The sequence below is a fragment of the Acinonyx jubatus genome, chromosome B4 (genome assembly GCF_027475565.1).
Source record: "Acinonyx jubatus isolate Ajub_Pintada_27869175 chromosome B4, VMU_Ajub_asm_v1.0, whole genome shotgun sequence".
Lineage (NCBI taxonomy): Eukaryota > Metazoa > Chordata > Mammalia > Carnivora > Felidae > Acinonyx > Acinonyx jubatus.
The window spans coordinates 95,149,656-95,176,307 of record NC_069387.1 but is presented as its reverse complement, the minus strand read 5'-3'; the positions used below and the strand labels follow the sequence as shown (position 1 = coordinate 95,176,307).

The 26,652-nt window shown below is 34.8% G+C and overlaps 1 protein-coding gene across 1 annotated transcript in view; it reads right to left on the bottom strand.

Moving 5' to 3' along the window:
• Positions 1-1,889: 1,889 nt before the first annotated feature.
• Positions 1,890-26,652, bottom strand: part of TRHDE (thyrotropin releasing hormone degrading enzyme) — a 378,788-nt gene continuing 354,025 nt past the window's right edge. The window contains exons 16-19 of the mRNA XM_027071244.2: positions 13,244-13,411; positions 12,587-12,727; positions 9,912-9,993; positions 1,890-4,416 (exon numbers count right to left, since the gene is read on the bottom strand). Of these exons, the coding sequence (XP_026927045.1) occupies positions 4,273-4,416; positions 9,912-9,993; positions 12,587-12,727; positions 13,244-13,411 (535 nt within the window). The 3' untranslated portion in view covers positions 1,890-4,272. The remainder of the gene's footprint in view (positions 4,417-9,911; positions 9,994-12,586; positions 12,728-13,243; positions 13,412-26,652) is intronic.

The window sequence follows — 26,652 nt, the reverse complement described above, 5'->3', positions numbered from 1 at the left end:
AACCTACTGATATTATTAAATTGCTCAAATAACTTTTCTTAAAGATAAATTCTATCCCAATTTATATCCTAAGTATAAAGTTTAAACCATGTAGTGTTATTATATTTTCTAAACATTACACATTTTCTGTAAAACATAACTAAGTGCTGTGAAACCAAACATTGAGAAGTACCCTAAAAGTTTTGAAAACTAGTGTACAAAAATACTTGCATTATCTATATCTAAAAATAATTTAGTTTTTCTTCGATAGAATGTAAGTATGTTCCATGTTTGCTCTTATTCTGATTGGTTCATGATTTATGTTTGTTTCATTTATTGTAATGTGAATTCTGCTCTTCCCTCCTTTCCCTTCACAAAGTGCTTTGTGAAATAAAATGTGTTCAATAAATATTTAATTAAATTGAATTTTATCCTATATAATTAGCAGTGTCAAATGATAACAACCCGGCCATGACCTCAAGTAAAAAAAGAAAACAAAACAGGTGTAGGAATCTTAATTTCTCATTCTATAAACTTTTACTACTCCTTTAACATGTATATGTGGTTACCTCATGGTCATCCTGAGAATAATGGAGGTATTTTAGGTCTTCAATTTCTTAGAAAAAAAATCCTTAAAATTGTAATTGCCAGTAGATTTTAATTAAATATATCATTGTAAACTTCTTTAGGAATTCCTTTTCTGCATCTAATCCAGGACTGCAGTGGCACAAACACTGATTTTTCACAACTTAGTCTGCATAGATTTATAAACATTTTACCGAATATTATTTTCACTGATTTAGATGGAAACCATTTTATCTGTGGTCTGACCATCTGTTACTACAGATAGAGCCTTTCAGAGAAATATGTGTAAAAATAAAGCAAATTATCACCATTTTAAAGTCATATTTAAACAGTAGTCACTGAAAGATAATAAAAGGAAACTATAATCAATGAACTATATTTTTGTAACAATATTGGGCTGCTTGTATGGACTAAAGTGAATTGCTGATGAACATTTCACCCAGTTGTTTGAATCATGCAAATTAGAAACACAGACTCTGAAAAATAATATAATTACTGTAGACATATTTCATCACATATTTTAATGCTGCTTCTGGTATTAGGAAAATCTCCAGCTAATGCAACGGATAGAAGTATTTCAAAAATGCCTTTCTAGTTTAGTGGTAGGAAGGTTTCACTGAAAGCCCAAGGCTACTGTGCCTGTTCCCCAAATAACAACTGTATCATTTTAAATGGTTCACATTTCTACTCTGAACCTCAGTTTTCTCATCAGACTATCAGGGCTAACATAAGTTATTATGTTTTTGAAAGGAGCCAAATTAAACAGCATGTGTAAAGCTCTTTGAAAATGAAATTCAATTTATAAATACATTCTAATCTGAATAAGCTTGTAAGATATTAAAGTTATATTTGTAAACAGTACTGACACAAAAAGCCCAGTCCTATAATATAAATTATCTTAGAGATAATATAAACCAAAGTCAGTTTAAACTGCAGTTAAAATCTGGTTATTGAAACTCAGGAATAAGCCTACAATTGTAGAGAGTAACCTTAGAGGTTGTGCTTCTCTACTTTTTTTTTTTCATCTTTAAGATTTTAAGAAAATCTTAAGGAAAAATGTGTAAAAATGGGGAAAAGTTTTTATTTACAAGTTACTTAGTGATATTTAATATTCAGTATGGTAAATAATTTAGTCCTGTCTAATTGGAACCAAATTTTGCTGTGGCACATATATTGGCACAGTAATGTGGTAAGCCTAAGTACTGAACACTTTCAACAATTTGTTATTTCGTGCATATATGGGATTTGTAAAGCATGCAAAGAAGAGAAAAAAGATAAAAACTCTATGTAGAAAATAGAATTTTATAACTACATTTTACAGAATATTCCAAGAGATATCATTGGTCATTTTATTATTTTGAAAATATTACTTATTTAAACAACTAAAAAACGTTAAAGCCTGATATAATCTTCAACATTGGAAAGGGCAAATTATTGAAAAATATGTAGAACAGAAATCCCATCTCAATGCCATTGATACTATTATACCGTTTAACAAACATTCTATGAGGTATTGAACATTGCACATAATTTACACATTTAGGATTTGACATTGTAGCTAAACCAGTTGTTCAAGGCCACTAAAATACTGAAAGAGGATTGAGATTATTAACAGTGGGGAGGAAAAAGAACTATAAAAGCCTTTCTAACTCAAATCTGGAAATATGATTTCGCTCAAAAGAATGTCACAACTAAGAATTTTCGGTAATTCATGACACAAAATAAGACATCCACCTCTAATTTTTTATCTATTTATCTCTATTACATGAATCCAGTGCTCATACAGTACATGTTTTGGACCCTTACGGCAGTGTGATATTTATTGTTGTTATGTCCAGAACTTGTCTCTTATGGAGTTTACATATGTGTAAGTACTAGTTAAATTACATGACTTCTGATAGGTGGGACAACTTTTAGATTTAATGCTAAGTATTACTATGTCTCACTAAATCCACATAGTGTATTTAAAATTCACACGTTTTAATTGAATGAAGTGCTGAAAAATTTAGGTATGAGTAATAGATATTAATTGCAAAAAAGATAAAATTCAATTTTAGGTGATACTTGTTCAATGGATTTGGAAATTGCTACTTTTTATTAAACTCAAAATAAATCTATGACTCTGGTTTTAAAACACCTATATTTTTTTCCCAGTGTTCAGTGACGGTTAGAATAGATCTTTCTCAATAATTTGCAAGGAGACGTGGAAGAGTGGAGAACCTCAGGAAAATAGAAAGCGGTCCACATACTTTTAGCTTTGGTCCAGTAGTTGTGCTGGTATTTTATAATGGCAAACTTAAAATATGTTCATTTTGGAGCATCTGAGCAACGTTTGGCGAGCTGGCCTACTGGGTGAGAATGCCATGTAAAATAAGCACTTGTGTTACATAACACACAGCCGTGGGAAGGGCTACTTAAAATTCCCTGGCGGAAGACAGCTGTCAATGCCAAAGGAAGAGCTTTCCTCAAGAAAAGTAACTTTCATCGGAACGGACGCACAACTGGCATCAAAGATCATTAAATGGTATCAGACGTACTTGAGGTACGGTCACTTAATGGAGGATTAGATCGACACAGACACAAAGACCAACACACAAGAGAGAATTTTCAACCCTCTGGACCACCCAACATGAGATGGAAAAACAAACAAGATGGAAAAGAAACACCTTCTCAGCGCTGAGAATTCTTAAGTGTGCACAATTGTTTGATGCAATGGGAAGTTTGACCAAAATGATGACAGAATCCATATTTAGGATACGAGGCTGCCACTTTAGAGAATTAGAAGAGTGTTTATACATAAATTTGGTTTGAATTCATTTTCACGTAGTAGAATAGACCACTGTTCAGGAAGTAGATGAAAAAATCTATAACAGTTGAGAAATTTAGTCAGGAAATTGTCATGAAGAATAGCGTTGAGATAAATTCCTTTAAGCTTTTTCAAAGTTTGCATAAGTTTATAAAAAGAGATAAAGTTTCTTTGAAGAGATCCTTTGCACAAGTGCAGTGTGCAACATACTATATACATACAGGGTTTCCCTATGTACATATACATATGCATACACTATCTATATGCCTTTTTAAACGTATACACAGCTTTAACTCGAAGAAAATGAGTTAGTAACACAGGAATCATTGCAAGACAATCCAAGTGCTGAAATAAGTGACACTGATCACTTCAAGGGCTGTTTTACCTCTCACATCGCCCAGGACTAAGAATATAATTCCTTTTTAGTTTTTCTTTCATCGCAACACTGATTGTCATAGGTAATCTTTGTGCTTTTGTATAATGCCCATCCTGGATGTAACAGATATTCACGTACAACATTGGACATTTTAAATAAGCATGCTGAACACAGGCAGGACCACACAACCATGCACAAAATATTCTGAATATGTTTTTCCAAACTGACTGTAACATCAACATGCACCACTATCATATTTGGTCCTGTACAGCAAGGAATGTACAGCTGAAGCAATCATGGCTAGTTTCACTTGCAAGAGTTTCTTTAGAGAAGAACACCCAGTAGAGAAACAAAACAGAATGAATGAAACAAACAAAAAATTCCCCAAAACCAAAAATAAAAAAAAAAAGTCCTCCCACACGTTAACACCGAAAATCTGGCCATTTTCCACATAGCACATTTTCCTCATTCCATATAAAGCAGTTTTCTCCCAAAATTCTGAGTTGAATTGTTTATAATAGAGCTATTAGTGTCTCAGAACTTTTCCCAACCACTGGAAGAGCTCATCCTGATAGAGCATTTTCCAGCGCACATTGGCTTCAACGGTCTCCACAGCTCTCAAGAAAGAGGCAGCAGCTACTCCATCATAATTCTTCATGAAGTTCTTCAGCTGAAAAGACACATTTTAGAGTGGTAAAAATACATGTCTCAGAGAAACTCATGGCCAACATATATAAACAAGATTGTATGTGGAACAAAGTGCCACCACCCCTACTGAAGGCCTATCTAATATGTGAAGCAATCTTACTAACAAAATGAAATATAAGAAATTGCATCCATTAGGTGTGAGGTAGTTTCTTTTGGAACTGGAAGGAAAAAAGAGTGGACATTACAGTTCAAAGAGCTCCGAATTCAGCTTCTTGTTTCATAGACAAATATTAAAAGAGATGTGTTTATATTTTCATATATGTTGAGGGGATTGTGGCAAAGGCTAGTTTTAATTATGAATCATATCCAAGGTACAAAATAGCCTTAAAAACTGAATATGAGGGTTAAAGTTCACTCTTTGTTGGTAGAGATAAAACTAGTCCTTATCTTCCCCAAATAAACAGTATAAAGGCTTGACATTATCTTTGGTGGCAAGGGATTACCAGTTATCAGCTAGTGGAAAAAACTAATGATGCTATATGAAAACTGGATGGTTAATGACATTGCAATCACCTGAGTAACTCAACTTAGAGGGAATGAAGCAAGAATGCAGACTCATTTAGCTAGAGACGTCGAGCATTTAATTAAAATGTTATAATTTTGAAATGCATTGTTATTCTTTTTATGGAAAGATTTTCTCTAGAGAGTTCACATATTCTGGGGATGTTTAGGGATTTTATTTCAAGATTAAATACTAGCAGTTTTTCTTTCTGTTTGATATATCTTAAAAAACTGGCAACCAACCAACAATCGCAATGCTAATAGGCGAATGTGAAAAATCAACTTGCAGCACAGAAACATTATGTGGTGTAATTAGTGTGGGGTGTGATTCATCACATGGTGGGTGCCACATGGAAGATATGCCAGGAGGGAAATGTAGTGCATCAAGATTGACTCAGGGACAGGGAGATATGGGGTGGGGAAGATGCAATTAAAATGGACTTTTTAATATCTTTCTGAGTTAATCTAGAAATTGGTTTGCTGGTAGTTTGGTTTGTTTATGACAGCATTACTTTGATTACATGATACGATGGGTTTTCTCAAAGTTTATCCTCTACTTTCCTACAAAGCCTTGTGCCCCTGCAGCATTAGCAGTAGGTAGCCATATCTCAGAGCTATGTCCTTTATAAGACTTCACAATCACTATGCTTTTATAACCAACATGTAAAATATCCAACATATAACAAAGATTTGTTAATGCTACCCTTAAAACTGATTTGACATTTTACCAAATTTACACATACTAAGCAGAAGAAGGGAAGACATTGGAATTCATTGAATATCTTCAATATATATATATATATATGCCTGTAACATGCTCACACATATCTTCAAAGGAAGTTGAATAGAAACATTTGAATCATATTTTTAAACTTTAACTGATTAATCCAATAATTCATTTGTATTGATATGTTTGGACTAATTCAGTCCATATTTCTAAAGCAACAAATAATACATCATGGTCTGTTTTGAATTATATTTTATTATAAAAATATGTATATTGCCATGCATATTACATATGTATATTACAGTGGTATTATTTACGTAGTATATGTCAATCAGGAAAAAAATTATATCTACTCCTCTTGAAATACATTCTGTGCTATTACATACTTTCCTAGGCAGTACTAAATATGCCAGATAATGGTAAATGACCCTTTGGCAACTTTGATTCTGTGGAACATGCTCTTGGCCCCTTGATGAAATAGACAGCAAGACAGCCTGAACACATGAAGTAAAACTCTTAAGTCCTCCTCAAAGACAAACTGTGGGTTTGAATATGAATGAGTTATTGACACAAAGAGTAGGTCAGATTACCCTGCAAAAGAACTATCAATAAAAAAATGTTAAGTGGTGGGTCCCCAGGGATTCATTTCCTAAATCACTATTTAAGTGCACTAAATAACTTCCTTCACGAGCTCAGAGAGCCTGAGGTAACTCATCTGAATCTTAGGAGTAGCTTATTCATCAGAACACATAAGGCCCAACTCTCCATAGCTGGCATAAATTGATCTTATACTCATGTTCTTCCACAGCCTTTCTGACAAACGCATGGTGAGAACAGCCATCTAACCGGACCTGGGGTGTGATGATAGCACCTTCCAGACTCCTGCCTGACTTTATAGGGCCTAAGGTAGATGGAAGGCACTTGGCATTCCAGTTTGCTTCTTTCTGAAGCTCTTTGGTAGATTTTCTGCTGTTATTAGCTTTTATTGTTGTGTTTCCTAAATATTTATGCCATCTTGTGCTTTTATTTGAAAATGTTGCAAGTTTAGACATTTTTATAAAATAGCATTTAGTAAGATGTCAGCGTTGTTTGTGCTTCCCGTTCTTAGCCTAAAATTTCTAGACATGTTTGTTAATTTCCTTATTAGAAAAAATTTTAATATTAAAAAAAAAACTCTTATTTTAGGGTAACCTAGACCCTAAGCATCACGAAATAAATTATTTGGAGAGTAAATTACACAACATAATATACTCTCAGTGACTATATAAATGAATTGAAGTAGCTATTGCCCTATTATGAGGTTCATATTTTCAACGTTAAAACTGTAAGTGGGGTGTCTGTGATGCACAGGACCTATGTTCTTCCCCAGCCGTGTTGTAGATTAGGTTCAAAAAGGCAGAAAAACGAGTGCTGGAGAGAATTGCTTAACAGACATTAGTATGAAAAACTGTCAAGGGCCTCCGTGGCTCCCTCAGGTTGTACTTCCATTAGTTTAAAATTAAGGAAATAACACACTGTTTCATGGAGAAATATTGTTCAAATTGCTGGAGCCATGTAATTAGAAGGAAATTGCCAGTGTCAGGTACGAGAATGCAGTTTTGGGGAAGGGAGTTCGGAACAATACACATTTCTTTACCGAATGCCCCAAAGGCTGATGGGGATCATTAAAATCTCAACTGAGTTTTCAGAATTCATAAAGATGCTGATTCCCATTTGATCTAGATACTCTTGAAAATAAGAATATACCCTATCCAAAGGGAGCATATTGGGTTTTCTGTTTCTGAAGCTCATTGGTTATGAGAGGATGAGTCTGGAATTTCCTAACCCCTTTTATTTTAATGAAAGGGGGTTATTAACAATACAAAGTAAATCCCCATACCACTCAACAACAGTGGTCCCCAATCTTAAACACAATGATTAGATAATGAAACTCTGGAAAAGCCTCAGGCAGCAGTTGTCCAACTAGAAAGTCAGCACAAGTATCTAGATGGTGAAGGGATTCGTTGCTTATGCCATGGACAGTATTGTGAAGTTAGCTGCTTGCTGGATAATGGAATAAAAGCCTCAATTTAGTTTCAGTTTTGAAACTGCACCTTTCATTATAGGGGTATCTTGGGACATTTCAAATAGCAATTAAATCAAGTGGAAAAATATGAAATCCATGTGTGAAATAAATAAAACAAAGTGGTCGGCATATGATAACATCAAATTAATATCCATTTATTTTTTATTAAATTTTTTAATGTCTTTTTATTTTTGAGAGAGAGAGAGAGAGAGAGAGAGAGAGAGAGAGAGTGAGCACATGAGTGGGGGAGGGGCAGAGAGAGAGGGAGACACAGAATCTGAAGCAGGTTCCAGGCTCTGAGCTGTCAGCACAGAGCCTGATGCAGGGCTCATAATCCCAAACCATGAGATCATGACCTGAGCTGAAGTCAGATGCCCAACCAACTGAGCCACCCAGGAGCCCCAAATTAATATCCATTTAAAAGATGTTTTCTCAGAGTACTTGGGTGGCTCAGTGGGTTAAGTGACTGACCCTTGATTTTTGGCTCAGGTCATGATCTTATGGTTTGTGGGTTCAAGCTTTGTGTCAGGCTCTGTGCTAACAGCATGGAGCCTGCTTGGGATTCTCTCTCTCTCTCTCTCTCTCTGCCCTTATCCTGCTCTCTCTCTCTCTCTCAAAATAAATAAATAAGCTTAAAAAAAGATATTTTTTCATGGCCTGGGTATTACTGAAGCAAGGGAAGTATGAAAGACAGTTTGAGGAAGAAGTGGGAGAGGGAACAGGTGAAAGACTGCAAGAAAGGGGCAAAGGCAAAGACAGGAGAGAAGACAGGAGAAGGAAGGGAGCAAAAAGAGAGAAGGACTAGGGGAAGGAAAGGGTGGGAGAGATTTTTCACTTCTGTGTTCGACTTCTCAGGTTGTGAGTAAATGAATCTTTCACTCACCAATTATTGAATATAAAATCAAGGAATTAAAAGTACTTCCTTTGAATACAGAGAAAATTGGAAGCAATCATTCATTCAATCGTTCTTTCTTTCCGTTTCATATGGGTATGGAAGAAGTCCTTCCCATTTAGCTTCCTTTATTAAAAAAAAATATAGTAAAACATGTGCTACAGCTTTCAAAACCAAATCCTTTAGGGTTGGGAACACATAGCAGGGATAAAAATTGAATTTCAAATCATTACAATCAGAGACTTAGCTTAGCTCCTAGTGTTGCAGGGATCCAAGTGAGTGAATAGGGGACAATCGTACAACATCGGGCAATATTAGAAGATGTTACGGATGGTGCCAGGGTTGATGCTTCTGGGGAAATGCTGCTCAATATGATTATCTCTGGGTCATAGCCTCAGGCGTTCTGTCAGTGAGAGCTGAGGAAGCTATGATTCTCAATGCCAAATCTCAGCTATATTTTACAACAGAGTTGCGCAATGGACGAAAAAGTGATAAATGGTCGAAGCCCAGCTCATCTGAATCATTTCAAAGTATCTATATTTTTTCCTCCCTCCTACATATTTATTCCTCCCCATTTTCCACCCCTCTGTGTTACAAATGTGAGTTAATGGTCAAAAAAAAAAATAGCTGATTTAAATTTCCATAGAAATAAACCAGATAAAAAAGGAAGGAAACATTAGATACACTCCAAACTGGACACTAATCCTTTAAAAAATTGTTTATTTTCATCAGTGAAATTCATGTGTAATCATATCAAGCAGAATTTTAAGCTATTAATCTCAAGATATATTGTCAGACACATTCTCTGTCACACATATGAATTCATTTTATTGAACAGACTAGATAGCATGAAGCATTATTATCACATCCAGTTATCTACTTCCTGTATAGGCCTGTCCACAAAGCAGTGAGACCCAAGTTCTGTACCTTAACACCAGCCTTGATCCTTTGTATCTAAATACTGAGTCATTGTGACAGGATAGTTTTGTTATTTCTAAACCGGGTTGTTCCTCAACCGATTGGATCAAAGATTTCTGGAGTAGAGTCCCCCAGTTTGGGAAACATTACATTTAAACATTTCTCAAAGGCATTTAATGTTTAATATAATAGAAATACGTTTGCAAATAATGAATTGAGTAAAGTCTTTAGCATGAATGTGTGTGTGTGTGTGTTTTAAAGAAATGGATATGAATCTGTTGAAAAAATAAAGTAAATGTATGCCTTCATATGTTTATAAAAGAAAAGCATTAGAACTCATATTAAAATATTTACCTCTTTGAGTTCACTTTCAGTATTAAGAAATTCTGTAACTCCACTAATGAGTTTAGAATTCATAAATAATGCCTCCCCATACCTGGAAAGATGAAAAAAAAAGGCTTTATGTTAATATAGGCAGTACTTTAAGAAATATTACTCTAAAGATTTTTTTAGAATACTTTTCAAGGGCTCCATTTGACTAATGTTATCTTATTGCCATTAAGATCTCTAAACATTTCAAAGTCATTTCTCTGGCTAGCCAGGGAGGTGAATAAAGATATGGCTGTGGGGCACCATCAGATGCTCAATCAGATGCTCATCTGATTTGGCTCAAAGTGTTTTAGAGAGGTCCAAATTGTAGTAAACAAAAACAAAAACAAAAAAAAAAAGAACTTAAAATTAGATTTAGTAATTATTATTATATTTTCAATCTAAGGACTAAGGAAGAAATTTTTTAAAACTTTCAACTTAAAGTAACCTAGTTTACTATAAGGAAACAAAAATCCCAAAAAAGGAAATGGGACTGTAAGATAAACTTGGGCAGTATTAGTATGTCACACAGATCCTTTGGTCTGGTCAGTTACAACTGACATTGACATTCTCCTTTTTCATGCTTAGAAACTGAGCCAAATTTCTTTGAAATGCTCCCAAAATATTAGCATTTTTTTCATGTAGGCATTAAATTAAAATATTGAGTTGTTTATTTGGATTGCATAATCCTTGTACCACAGATATAAATTCCTGACTCTTGACCTATAGAAAGGAACAATTTGTGTCAGTGTGTTGGAAGGGTTTCTCATTTTACTGATCTCTATTGTGCTAAGGATCCCTATCACAGGTTATCTTTTAGGACTTATTAAAATGACAATATCTTAAGCCTAATTGTTACAGATGGCAAGGAAAAGTGGGGAGTATATGTAGTTTTCCAAGTGTCTGGCTTGATTAATTGGTGGATTATTTACTGAGGAAATGAAGACAGGAGGAAAATGATGGGTTTAGCTTTGCAGGTACACCTCAGCAGCAGGTCCAAACAGACAACTGTCTTATCATAGGGTGAAGCTTAGGTGAAATGTCTCAGTAAGAGATATAGATTTGGGAGTGACTGAAACCATTAGAGTAGATGGCAACAAAAGCCAGGGAGAATCTATAGCGCAGGAAATAAGGAGCATCTTGGACAGTGCCTCCATGAATTCCAGTGTTCTAGGATCGATAGAAGAGTAGGGATGAAGAAAATCCTGTTTTTCAACACTTCCATATCTGTAGGTATGTTGAAATCTCAAACTTTCTATCTTTAAGTTAGAGATCAGGGACTCTCAGTGAGACAAAATAACATATCAAGAACCAAATGTTTTTTGGTAGGGACTAAACTATACATCTACTATGCTGAACTCTGATATACAAAACCACTCCCTAAAGAAATTGTGTATTGGCAGATATTTGATACTCCTTAAAGTGAACTGCGTGTATATACTAATTTCGCTTTCTGTCTGATTATTCACTACATTATATGCATGACAGCAAAGCAAGTTCTAATCTTCCAATCATTCCAATTTCTGAGCTGCAAATACAAAAAAGTCAGTGTGTCTTCTAGGAATATTAGTGCTTCCTGACAATGAAATATCCGTAGATAAAAATGTGTTTTAATAGGATACATTCATTCAAATTGAACTATTTATACAAGGGCAACTGATAAAGTTGTTTGTTAAAAACAAAGTTTACACACCAATTTTTAAGAGATAGAAAACAATAGGTCTGCTTACTGTATGAGGACATTTAAGTTTGAAAACATGTGGCATCTACATGCCCTTTAATAAATTTAATTTTAAAATGCCATACAGATTGTCAGAGTAATAAATCAACATTCATTACAATATATTTAAATACATAATGAAATATTTTCTTAAATTGAGGCTGAAGAATTCTCACCATGAAACAAGATGTCTCAGGAATGAATTCTACTGCACCTAGAACTATACAATGATTCAAATCATGGTTTCATTTCAGGTGTTTATGGTATTTATATTTAAAGGAAACTCAAACAGGGGCGCCTGTCAATTAAGCTTCTGACTCTTGAATTAGGCTCAGGTCATGATCTCTCGCTTGGTGAGATTGAGCCCCACATCAGACTATGTGCTAACAGTGTGGAGCCTCCTTGGGATTCTGTCTCTCTCTGTGTCTCTCTCTCTCTCCCTCTCTCTCTACCCCTTCCCCACTTGTGCACACCCTCGCTTGCTCTCTCTCAAAACAAATAAACAATAAAAAAAACCAAAAAAAAATAAAGGAAACTTAAAACAATTCTACAGCAGTAAAGTTTTCTTGTTATATAAATAATAATTGTATCTGATTTATAAATCATTTTTTCCACAACACATTCAGAATATAGAAGCTTTATGATATTTCTTCAACCTTAGACGGTTTAACAGTTTCCACAAAAACTGTACTGCTAAACCTTTTTAGTCCCACATTTCTATATATAATCACAGTTTTTAATCTTCAAAACATGAATAATGCTATAGAATTGTTAAAATAATTCTGAGTTTCCCAGAAGTGGCAACACCCATATTAGTTGACTATTTTAAAATCTAATTCTATTATCTAAGCCTTGGTTTTAACACAAAAAGTTGGGTCTTTATGTCTCATATATCACCTCTAATTTACTCACTCAAGTACAAATGAACTCTTATTTCTACCTGGTATTTAATATCTTCCATTTGTCTCTAAAAAACTTCCAGGCAAGGTCTCGGCCATGTGGATTTCGAGCGACATGAATTATCACATCAATTGCATCTTGATCCAACACCACCTCAGAATTTAGTGATAGATTCAGAAGCCTTTAAAGATAGAATTGTAGGAAAACTCTTAGCCCAATAACTTAAGCATTTTTATAAAACTTCAAAAAATTATATGCATTAATTTGTCATGTATTTCAAAAGAATAGGCCAGTGTAGACTTTACCAACACAATTTATCAATAGAACAACTTTCTGTTTATAGAAGGGGGAAAAGCAAGTTCGTAATATTTTAATTAACTTGTTAATTAAATTCTGAAAAAATCTCGCAGGTGGAAAATCACAATTCTCTTTTAATGACCTAAACTTAGTTTTAAAAATCTTTATAGTAAACACTTCCTTTAATAATGAAACACTGTCTTACTGTTTAGGTAGAAACAGGTATATCTTTCAATTCAACTAGCTTTAGTCAAGTCAACATGGCAGTTTTCCTTAGCTGTAGAAGTATATTTTAGAGTAACTACAATATATTCAAGGAAACACAATCGAGTTCACAATAGGTTGGTTAATAGAGAGTACTTTTATTACACAAATAGATTTAGAAAATCAATTGACCCACCTATTTAATAAGTTCCTATCATCACTGCAAGTTAAGGCTTCCAATAATATTTTCTTCTCAGAAACTGCTGTGGTAGAGTGGAATTTCATCCAGATGAATTCCCAGACATCCTCATCTAATAGTGAGACTCCCGTACAGTAGACGATGTCTCTAACATTTAGTGGTATTCTAAAGAAGCAACCCATGGTGGTTTTCTGTTAATGAAAAGCTTCATAGCATTTAAACTAAAGACAGATGTTGCTTTACTAGAGTCAATTTTTAAAAAGATGATTTTGCTAATTAGTTTCTACCTGAAAGAGAATGATATTATATAGTAACAGTATTCAAAAATATTGGCAAGTGAGTGAATAAAATAATGTACTTTATGTAATGGTAGTTTTGAATGCAATTTTTGTTTCCACTCTTGATACTATATTTAAACAAAAACCAGAACACAAATGCTTAAAAAAACAGTGCAAAGAGGATGCTTTATATTTCCACAAACAGTAATATACTTATCAACCAATGATCGTGCTGTCATAATTGGTACACCCAAGAATGACAAGAAAGCCCAGGTTGAAGGGACTAATTTGATTAAAACAAACACTTTGTCCTAAATTCTTAGACAAGTCTCTCTAAAATTATTTTTCTCAAAGAGCTCTTCAAGTTTTGGAATCCAGAAGACTATCAATACAGGTAGTAAACAGATATAAGTAGTAAATTTTAAGAAAGTAGAAATTTCTTTTTCCTTACGTTTATAAAAGTAACTATAAAAATAGACTAATTTTGACTTCAAAATAAATATTGCAGTGGGAAACTGTGAGTGGATTTAATTAGTCTTGGCCATTTATAAACTGTAAATGCTCATGTTTACTTTACCATAGCTATTTTTTACTAAATATTGTTCTTTCAAGTCTCAGAGTATACCTCACATTTTAAAAACTGAATTCTCTGATAGATCACTCCAATATTTACAAAAAGTTAAAAATGCATTTCTGCTTTGTGTCACATTCAGTGATCTATTATTTACATTTCTCACTTATAATTTGAATGTGGCTAATAAGAAGTGTTTTCTCTGGATAGCAAGATAAAACAATCTCTTCTAAAGATTTAGGACCTTTGGTTGCCTGGGTGGCTCAGTCGGTTAAGCATCCAACTTTGGCTCAGGTCATGACCTCACAGTTTGTGAGTTCGAGCCCCATGTCAGGCTCTGTGCTGATAGCTCAGAGCCTAGAGCCTGCTGTGGTATCTGTGTCTCCCTCCCTCTCTGTTCTTTCCCTGCTCATGCTCTGCTTCTGTCCTCTTCAAAAATAAATAAACACTAAAAAAAGTTTTAAAAATAAATAAATATTTAGGACCTTGATGGTTAAAACACTGCTATGGTTGAAGGAGTATTTGGAAAACAGGAGGAAGTGCCTGAATGACTACCAGTAAGATAAGCTTAATCTTATTCTGTTAAGCAGCTAAGTAGGGCTCCAATCAGAATATTGAAGATTGTATATCAGGACACCATATGTTTAGATTTGCTAGAAGTATCATACAAAATTAATTGTTCCCAGGTAGCTAAAACTATATCATTCTGTCTCTTTCAACACGTAATTTGGAGTGTTTGGAGAAAAGTTATTTTAACCTTGCTGTCTGGAGATTTTTTTCTTTGTGGCATTAGAAGGCAAGCACTTTGTTTGGTTGTTTTGTTTTTAAAGAACCAAAAGGAACACAAACATCAGAAGAAACCAGGAAAGAGCTTCAGAAATCACTGCCACCACATGTAATCATGGTAGATACATTATACCCATCTTTACTAACTATAATAAGAACGTTAAGAAACCTAGTCTTTCTCTAAATCAACCAATAATTCTCTCGGCGCTGAACTGGCCACACTGTCACCTCTAACCTCTTTTTTAATTAATTTTTAAAACACAGTTTGATCAGTCATCTTTGAGAAATACGTTGGCAAGAGTGGATTTCCAACCGTAAGTATCCATTCTGTTAGCCAGCACTGAAGTGATACTTGTTAAAATGCAGCCTCTGGGTGACTATAAAGGCATAGGCTAGCGGGGTACTTAAGGAGCTGCTGTATGGCAATCTGGTCATACACAGAGCAAGGAGGAAAAAAAATCTTAAAAGGGCACTCAGCAATAAAGCGTTGAATATAACGACAGACAGATCACCCTGAAGGAATCTAATGAAAGTTGTCTGTCGCAAAGGAGGTCTTTAAAAGCAAAGCTACCCAGAATAGGGGCAGGTTCTGTATCTGAAGCTGCAGACGCAAACCAAGAGAAAGACCCCATAATTTGGGTTTGTTCTGCCAGAAGCTGCAGGTCAACTTTCAGGCTTGCCAGCAGCTGTCCTTCCATGCACAGCAGATGTATCAAATTTGATTACTATGAAAATGAGACACACATATGTTTACATATATAATCTAAACCCTGTTGATGGTCCATTGAAAAACAGTGCTCAGTTTCAGCTGCAAATCCCCAACCTCTCAGGGAAAAAAAAAATGGCTCTATTAGCAGCTGCTAGGCATATGCATTGCTTAAGGTTCACAAGGCTCCTTCCAAGAGGAAGGACAGAGCTGATTAACCACAGAATACCGCTCTGGTTTTTCCAGCATCTCTCCCCACGGCATCGGCTCCCTATCTTCCTTACCCACCCACCAGATAAGGAGTCAAGGTATAGTTCACAAGATTATTGTACTCATCACTGAAGATAAAACAAGACTGGTGAGACTTGAATTTACTAAGGGCCTTGGTTCCCAATGATTTCCATTGTTAATGAAGCCCCCTTTGTTGCTAAATTTGTAAAGATGTTCTAATAGCATTTTAGCAAAATGATTACTCTGGGGACAGTTTAAGATCTCTTTGTGTAAACCAAAGTCATTAGGAACAAATGGAGAAGCTCATTTGTTTGGAAAGCATAGGCTGAAAACCCCACAGAACCCATAGTTATGAGCAGTAGAAATGAGTTTTGTGAGATCCTTCCCACCAGGCTTGCAGGGAGACAGGGATCCTTTTCGTGATCATGGAAATTGCCTATGAGCATGTGAATATCCCACAGTCATTTCTTTTTAACTGCTTCCTCAGAAGCAAATATTTTAATGGAATTTTATTATCTGAGAAGGAAAGCTGTGCTTGTTTTTCTGTATGTGTGGTATACATAGAGAGGAGCAGGCCTAGTCTCTCTAGCTGCCTTTGTAAGAGATGAACGGAGTAAGCCTTAGCCAAAAGTGTCTTGATCTTTTCTAGGATATAACATTGCAGAAATTATTACCTAATTAGTATAACTTACACCATATTTTTTTTCTATTCTCATTTTAAACAGGATCATGACGGAGTTCATTTGTACAGTACAAGTTTTGAAAGCATAAAAATTCTAAAAGCCTAAAAAGTATCACCTTGAAATAATCTATTTTGTATTTTGGTGATATGTTTAACCTTTTTTACTTTGCCAAAAGCAAACACACAAAAACAAAATGCTTTGGGGTAGGAGTTAAAACAATTAAGTAGGTGGAAAAATAGAGGCATGCAACTTTTATAAGATTTTTTTTTTTTACTGAGTTAAATAATGATGGTGGAATGAGACTAGTATTTTAAATCTTAGTAAATTGGAATTTTAATTATTAAATGGAAAATTGTGAAGTAGGTTGATAAATTAAGATAAATAATTAGAAAAAATTCCAAAGATTTTGCTCTAAAAGTTTTCTCTGCTACATTGTTTTTTTAAGGTAAGAAATCAGGGGCACCTGGGTGGCTCAGTAGGTTAAGCATCTACGCTTGATTTGGCTCAGGTCATGATCTCAAGGTTCCTGGGATTGAGACCCACATGGGGCTCTGCGCTGACAGTGCAAAGCCTGCTTGAGATTCTCTCTCTCCCTCTCTCTCTCTGCCACTCCCCAGTTTGCACTCCCGTGTGCTCTCTCTCTCTCTCTCTCTCTCTCTCTCAAATAAATAACTAAACTTAAAAAAAATTAAACATCAGGACATATCGACAATAACAATAAGGGACTGGTTTAAATTAAGATATAAATAGTTACTAAGAATAATATATTATAGAGTAATATTTAATAATATGGTAAAATACATTATTTAATATAATGAAATATTATTAAGGATGAGTATAATACATATATAATACCACAACTTTAATTAAAAAAAAACATAATGTGTACATTAGATTAAAAAAACTAAAAGAAAATGGGGCGCCTGGGTGGCTCAGTCGGTTGAGCGTCCAATTCCGGCTCAGGTCATGATCTCATGGCTTGTGACCCCACGTCGGGCTCTGTGCTGACAGCTCAGAGCCTGGAGTCTGCTTCAGATTCTGTGTCTCCCTCTCTTGCTGTGCCCCTCCCTCATTCATGCTCTGTCTCTCTTTCTCTCAAGAATAAATAAAATATTAAAAAAAAAAAACTAAAAGAAAAATCAAGAGACTATTAATATTTGCTTTTGGGTTGGGGAATTATAGGTAACTAGTCTTTCTTTTCTTAATTCATATATTTCAAATTTAACCATTTAAGAAATATTACAATTACTTTGAAAATATGATAAATAAATGTGTAATTACACTTGTAAAGACACAAGTCTGTTACTATTAGAGTAAAACATATTCCAATACTGAAAAATGTTGTTGAATAATATGCAAAAACAATTCTGATAGTACAGTTAAATATCTCCCAGAGGAAATTATATTTGCCAAAGGGAAAAAAACATATTACTTTAAAATATAATTTTGATGCTTAATCATGATATGGGTCTATTTCTAAGCAGGTTCTCAGTAGACCTAATTGGACCAATAACTGCCTCCAGGACTGGGCAAGTCAAGGTCATTGCTTTGGGCTTCATTTTTCACCCTAATTTGATAAGGCTAAAGTACAAGAGTTCTAAAGTCCCTTCCTGCTCTGTTAGTACAAGATTCTTTTCATTAGCGATGTGGATTTAATTATTTTCAATGACAATGAAAAAAATTTCTGAAATCACTCTAAGAGCCCCTGTTTATTTCAGTGGCACCAAACATGAATATAGAGTGTGGCCTACCATTTAATTTATTTTAATTAATTTGCATTTAATTAATTCATTTGAAAAATCACTTGCCTAATCTAAAAGTTAAAAGATAGCTTTGGTTGAGGCTTCCTCACCAACATTCTGAATCTTGTTTGACCTTTTAAGTACTAGCACTTTTACTTCTTCCTGAGTAATCCCTGACTTTAAAATATCAGACTGAAAAATAACCTGCGTTTACAAAGGTCTATCCTGTTCACAATAGTCCCTATTGCTTCTCTCATTCCATCTCCATTCCTTTGTCCCTTGGCTGCTCCTGAGAAAACTATCTTGAATAAAACTTAAAGCTGTTTAGAAAGAATATGTGACTTTTTTGCACCTAAGCGTCAGTTTCCTCATTTGGAAAATGGGAAAAATAATTCTTTACAAGGTTATTACAATAATTAAATGCGATAATGTTTATCCAGTGCAGCACAGTGCCTGGTACCTATCAGGGGCTCAGTATGAGTGTTATCTAAATGCTGTGCATAGCCAAGTGCAAGGTACATAGAAAATTGTCTCAATATGTGGTAATGACATCCCCCTCGTCAGTTTTATTACTATAAGTAGTAGTACGAAGTGGCAACAAATATCTTTCTCCATCTTTCCCGAAAGAGTACAGGACTAAAATGAAAGCAGATATTAAGTTTTTAGACAACCTCTCTGCAAGTGAAATGAGTAATTATAAAAACATGACTGACAATACATGAAGTTTAAGGCATTACAATAAAATACACTTTTATAATCCCACCTAACTTGACCGGTATACTTGTCAATCAAACGTGCCCCTGAATCCATATAAACACCCTGGCAACCAGAAGCAGTATTGTTTCATAGCATCTCTTCTCTACAAGAATCCTAGCAAAGGGACAGCAGAACCCAGGTGAAGTATGCGACCATGACGGGTGGGAAGAACACTAGGCAGCAACGCGGTTGGCCGGCACCCTTCCCACCGCAGCGAGGGTTGCTGTTTTAGGGGCTCCGCCCACTTGTGTCTGCATGGTGCAAGTTCATTCCTATTGAAACTTAGGCATAACAAAAGAAATGCTAAACCAGTATTCATGACCTTTTAGTCCTCAAAAGATAGAGTGGATAAACCTGGTGGATAATAGGCCAACCAAAGATATTTAAAATTCCTGGGTTCTGAAATGTTCAATACCTATTTATATTTTAATTTTGCATATTTGCAAAGAGGTATATGCTGTTCTTTCCTGAAGAAAGGAAAAATGATTGCTGAAGGGGGCTCATTTTAACTGTTAATATCCTGAATTTATCAAAAGATTATATTTTAAGATAACAGCACTCCTTTAAAATGAATTTTATAACTAAAATAAATGTACTTTAAAAGTGACATTCACTTTACTTAAGCTGAAAAAATATATATGAAATTACACTTAAAATTTTTAAGTCCCATATATAAAGCAGCTCTTATTTCTACAGGGTAGGAAGGAAGAGGTTTGGTGAGGGTAAATATTTAGGCTATAAAACCACTTTTTAAAATATAATTGTTAAAGCACAAAACGTAAGAAACTAGGTGGCTCAGACAATATTACAATGAGGGTAAAAAGAAGGAGACATCAAAGAAAAGGTAGAAAGAAAAGACACAAGTGAGAAATGTACAGAGAGGCCAGAAAATTCAGCACGATGATGACAAAGACAGGCAGTGACAAACACCTCCAGAAAAGTCAATGGGAAAAAAGCAAATAATTAGAGAATTTGCGACCTGATTTGATTAAACTGTTTCTTTGGCCTGGATTTTAAACACTCTACTGAAAAGCCTAGAACACTGCTATTTAACATTTCATAACTCAGAACCTCATGACATCCAGCATCAATTATACCCATGAGAGCTCAAAAAAAATCAAACTGCTTCCTAACAAAAGTAAAAAAAAAAAAAAAATAAGATACCTCTGATGACTCACTCTGAAACAGTGAGCCTGCTAATATAAATAGCTCTAAGACCATAACATCATTTAAAACTTTAGAGGTATACAATTGTAGTAGAAGTTGTGAAATGGCTGATTAATTGCCCTATTTATAGACGCTTGTGTTAAAGATGAAATAATTGGGGGCGTGTGGGTGGCTCAGTCAGCTAAATGTGATACTTGATTTCAGCTCAGGTCATGATCCCAGGGTTGTGAGATTGTGCCTGAGTAGGGCTCCCTGCTGGGTGTGGAGCCTGCTTAAGATTCTCCTTCTCTCGCTCTCTTTCTCTCTCTCCAGCTCTCTCTCTGTCTCTGTCTCTCTCTCTCAAAAAAAAAAAAAAAAAAGAGAGAAGATTAATGGTTTCCTGATTATCAGGTGCCCATTATCCATGGCTTCTCAAAGAATCTGCTCTGTCTTGAGCTGTGATCTTTAAGTTTCTTTCATTCAACTATGGTCATAGCACTGTAAACCTGCTGTGATAAGAAGTCTAAATTTACATGTGTATAATGGTGTTGTCTGAATCATGATGATTAGGAATCAGTACATTAACTAGGAAGACAGGAGATAATGATGGGAATGACACATTAGTAACATCAGCAATCCATAAGCACTGTTCTCATTCAAATCATGACCCATGCCTGAGTGTTTATAAAAACCCCACTGGATGACATTGGGCTCCACCTTGACAAATAACTCCTATTGCCCAGGAATAATTTATAGCAACATTCATTGTCTTTTGTATTCTTCATAGAAAGTTTGGAAATTACACAGATTTATTTTATCCATCAAAATACTACATCTATAAATGTGAGGGCTTGTGCAAATGTGGTTTACTTTCATTTCTAATGCACTATCAAGGTCACTGAAGTTAACAAGGCTGATTCTCCAGCCCGGGGAAGAATCAACTATGACAATTTAGTTAATTTTTTTAGTCATAAGCACTAAACTGTCATGGGTAGGCAATAAGTAATGTATTTTTCTCACTAGCAATGTCCCCAACTAAAAGTAGATTTTTACTTCGGTCAAAAGTAAAATTTACTATTTGTGTGTGTGTGTGTGTGTGTGTGTGTGTGTGTGTGTATGCACACTAACCAACATGTAATTCTGTAGGTTTTCAGAGGTTTAACTAGTAGACTCACTAACAACAACAAAAAAAAATGCTGTACTTTTTAAAAATACAGAAGTATTCTTATTTGTATCAAATCCTAGGTACTCTAGATGTTCTTTAACTTCACTTTGACCTTTCTGTGAAAAGCAGTGAAATCCCTGGTAAACCTCATGTGTGTGTGTGTGTGTGTGTGTGTGTGTGAGTGAACGTGCACATGCGTTAAGGAATAAGGATAAATTTAATTAAATTTGATAATTAAAAATAGTTAAAAAGAATCTATTCCTGTTATATAAGGTAATAGAAAATTATTGGGAAAAAAAACAATAAGCTGGGTCCTGGAAGAAAGGGGAATGGCAAAAGTGAATGATAAAATTACAAAATAAGGCCAAAAGGCATATTTTGCACTGGCAGATGATAAATATAAGAAAAACATACTTTTGAAAAGACACAAACTGGGGCGCCTGGGTGGCTCAGTTGGTTGTGCATCCGACTTCGGCTCAGGTCATGATCTCGCGGTCTGTGGGTTCGAGCCCCGCGTCCGGCTCTGTGCTGACAGCTCAGAGCCTGGAGCCTGTTTCGGATTCTGTGTCTCCCTCACTCTCCGCCCCTCCTCCACTTGCGCTCCCTCTCTCTCTCTCTCTCTCTCTCTCTCAAGAAATGAATAACATTAAAAACAATTTTAAAAGACACAAATTTTTTGATTTTCTGAAATAACTGAAATATATGTATTTACATGTACATGTAACGGGCAGGTACTCTGCATACACAAGGAAGCAGGGTGTATATTGGATGCCTGCCCTCTATATTGCGGAAAAAAATAAATAACATTTATTTATATATGAAAATAAAATAGAAGTCACTCAATTTTTTTATATCTGAAATTTCAATTATAAGAAGAATCTCAAGTCATGAAAAAGAAAAAAGAAGAGACTCTTTCAAAATATTTAGAAGGGATCCTAAGAAATGAAGATGGGTTTTTTGCAGTGAATTTTAGGGATATCGCCACATAATTATTCTATTTTCATACCACTGACCATTCCCATGTATTTTACACATTTACAAAAAGAATTGGATGAAGACTGATGATAGTACTTTTGTCTGAATTTTGTGAGGAGTAAGAAGTGCCTTCTCAGTATCCCATTCTTGATAAAAACCTGAAGGAAGAAGTTAAGGAAAGTTAAAAGTTCAACTGTGTCTCTGTGCCATTCCTTGATTTTCCATCAAAGAAAGAATAACAATGCAAAATGTTGATTACAAACCAAGTTTCAAATATGAGAGGCTGAAGATATGTGTATGCATTTACTACAGCTTTTATAATCCCTAACAAATTACCACCAATTTAGTGGCTTAAAACAACAGAAATGTATTCTCTCACATTTCCTATAGCCAGAAGTCTAACACCAACGTGTCAGCGGGATCGCTTTCTTCTGGAGGCTCCACAGAATCTGTTCTATGCCTTCTTCTAGCTTCCTGTGCATCCAGCAATCCTAGCCATCCCAAAACTTGTAAATGAATTACTTCAATTTCTACCTTAGGGCTTACGCTAAATCCATGTGATCTCATTGCAAAATCCTTAATTACATCTGCAAAGACCCTATTTCCAAATAAGGTCATATTGATAGATAGTGTTTAGGATTTAAACCTAACTTTTATTAAACTTTTAAAAATTTATTCTTGAGAGAGAGAGAGAGAGGGCAGGGAAGGGGCAGAGAGAGAGGGAGAGAGAGAATCCCAAGCAGGCTCCACACTGCCAGCACAGAGCCTGATGTGGGGCTCAAACTCATGAACTGTGAGATAGTGACCTTAGCCAAAATCAAGAGTCAGACGCTTAACTGACTGAGCCATTCAGGTGCCCCTAGACACATCTTTTAGAGGTCACCCTTCAACCCATGACAGTGTGTGCATGTGCTTTTACTTTTCCTGTTATGGCCAAGAAATTACAAGTCATCAAAGTTCTTTCTCACTTTTAGATATTTTCAAATATATATCAAAGAACAATATTTAATGCTTATAAAGCATTTTTCGTCAGCATTATCACAATACTAAGCATTATCACACTATCATTAGAAAGACTAACATGAATTATTTTCATTTTCATTTTGAGATAGAATGAATCATATATAGAGAATCTATCCTAAGTCTTAATCACAAGGGGAAAAAATAAAAAGGGAATATTGTTATTATTGCTGAAGTGTTTCTCAGTGTTTATATTATTTTTGGAAAATGTAGAGGAAATTTCTTCTTTATCGTGGTTGGTAGCAGTTGTAATAAACCCGAACCGGAATCCGTTAGTATAATCTACTCTCTGTGAGTAAGTAAAAATGTTTTGGAAGCTGCAAATATTTCCGTTGGTGCTCCAGCTCTGGCTTAGTAAATAATAATGATCACTACTGTGAGTTAATCAACTTTGCTCCCTGTGTTGTCCATGTAAATCCATACTCACTTAGCACTTGTACTGTGACAAACGGGCAGGTGGTTAAAATAGAGCCATTCTATAAGTGATCAATAAGCATATCTTTTGATAGATGGCACAAAAGTTCAATAGCGTTATGCCCGAAATTGGTATAATATCAGGCAAACAATATGAGCATGATAGGAAGATTACTATTGGCAGAAATGGGGGGGAATACCAATCATACTGGAAAGAAAAACAGTTAAATTAAATCAAGTCACCTTCAAAAGCATGCTTTTGTAAAAATTAAAATACCTGAAAAAATACTATTGACTACTCGCCTCTACGCATGGCTGTAATATATATATATATTTTTTTTTAATTATATATATATATATATATATATATATATATATATATATATATATTTTAAATTTAAATGTCAGGAAAAAGCCAAAAGCGTCAGGAAAAAGAAGAGCGTAAGATTGTTTCTGAATTTTATATTAGAATATAAAATCGTTAATGTATTTAGATTAAAAACTAAATATGATGATAAGAAAATGAATAGAAATACGCACTTAATGAAGTTATATTAGCTCTTGAGGCAATTAAAGTTCCTGCTACACCAAAAAAGTAAATTAAAAAAATACATCTAGATTAGTTAGTTCCTCAAGTAGGTAGGTCATTTAGTCGAATATTTTTCCCGTGATGGACTGAACTCAACTAGCACGTACTGAATTCTCCAAATGGCCAGGAGAGGTGGTACTTTCAGTGTGATTCCAGAGAAACTTAGGAAAAGATAGATAATAAGGCCCTTGTTTCTATATAGGTGTAGCCACTACTTAATATATGACCTCTACTTATGCAAATGACAAATCAGATAGGATTGCTGGTTATGAAGAAGATTTCTAGTTTGACAAAGGAATTCACACTTGTATTAATTCAGATAGCAGGCACACTTCCTACATTTCATATATGATTTTTCTTCTATGTAGCTTTTCCAGAACACTTTTGTTTGGTAACACACTCTAATTTTAGAAAAGAGAATTCCTAAAGTTTTGATGAAGGTGCATAATCAATTAACTGGGATTTTTGCTCTCCTCAGCAAATATAAACACAACAAACATGATTAACTGAAAAAAAAAATTGCAAGATTTCTAAGGGTGTCCTTGGGTCAGTACATACTCTGCCTAAACAGCTAAACTTTTGGAAAGTACCAAGATTTTAATCTTTAGAAACAATGTTGAAGAAGAAGGCCATTCTCGTACACTGTGTCTTTTGTTTAACATCTCTTTTCTCCCTTTGCCAGAGGAATGTGTGTTTTTCCTGTAGGCCTCAGGTCAGCTGTCACTCTGCCAGAATGTCAGTCTCACTGACAGGTCAAATTGTCCTTTTCTTATAAATCTCCCTTCTGGCTTCTCAATACAGTTAAAATCTTATAGTGTTTCTTATGACATCCGATTAGTCACACTCTACTCCACTGGGCTATAAGCTCCAGGAAGGCAGAAACCGTTTCCTTTGGTTCATCATTGGATCTCTAGGGTCTTTCAGAATGATGCCTGAGATGCTCAAGATATATGTGGTACTTGAGTCAAGTATTGTAAGAGTCTGAATTAATTCTGATTAAGAATATGTATCACTATGGAAGAACTATGCTATACTACTTTGTTTTAGAAATAAAGCTGAAAGTTAAAAACCAAGTCTGCTATCAACCAGATATACCGTTATCCAAATGTGGACCCAGGAACCTGGTCCTGTACCACTGCATCCATCATGATGAGTGACGTAGCATGTTAAATATGTTGTGAAGGATGGTGATGATTTTTATGGTAATTGTAAATTATTCCAGAGATTATGACCTGAGCCGAAGTCGGATGCTTAACTGACCGAGACACCCAGGTGCCCCTGCTTTGAGTTAAAATTTAAATACACATGAGAAAATCATAAAATCTATTTTGAACTAAACTTATTTTATAAGGCAAAATAGAGTGCAAATAGTTGTATTTTTCAAGGAGAAATGAGTGAAAGTAAAATTAAGAATTATACAGGTTTCTGGGGACATTTATAAGAATAAATTCTACACATATTTGAGACTACCATTTTTACATATTTATATCTACAGATAGATCTCCATCTTTAAATAGATTGTGTTTATAGTGAAAAAGATTAATAATAAATTTAAAAATATGAAAATTGGTAGAGGAAATAAAACAATTTTAGAATACACTGGAAATGTTAAGCTTCAAGGGCTATAACTCATGTCTGGATTTTACCCAGCTGCTGTTCAATATTGTGATTTCTCAATTCTTCACCTTGAACTCTTTCCCTACGTTATATTCTCTCCCTAGACAAATTAATATATCTCTCACTCTTGCCATTTCTACCCACATCCTAGTCCCATGGCCTTTAAAATGAAGTGTTCCTGTCTCTGCAGGTAAGACTTCTTAAAGAATGTCTTTATTCATTATTCCTTTAAGGCTATAGGTAGTGTTACAGCAATTAAGTTCCACATTCTAAACTTTCATATAGATACTTCTCTTTTCATAAAAACCCTTCTTCCACGTTCCCTCATTTTCCAGGAGAAAGGCATATTTCTCATTCACTCATCTTGTATCTTCTGAGGATGCATTGTACTGCAATATCAAGTAAAAAGTCAAAATACTGATGTTGATATCTAGAAAATGACTTTTCCATTTTTGTTTTAATTCTTTGTTTCCACAAAATCTGAAGAAATGCCCAAGCAAATTGTCAGGTGATAATTTAAAAATTTTGGTGATCAATTCCTATGTAATTTTTGGCACAACACTCGGAAAGACAAAAGAAGTGTTACATTGCTATAATATAACACCTTCCATTCCTATCTATTTAGTTTTCTGTATAAAGTTTCTCGGTAATGGGGTGCCTAGGTGGCTCAGTTGGTTAAGGGTCCGACTTTGGCTCAGATCATGATCTCACAGTTCATGGGTTTGAG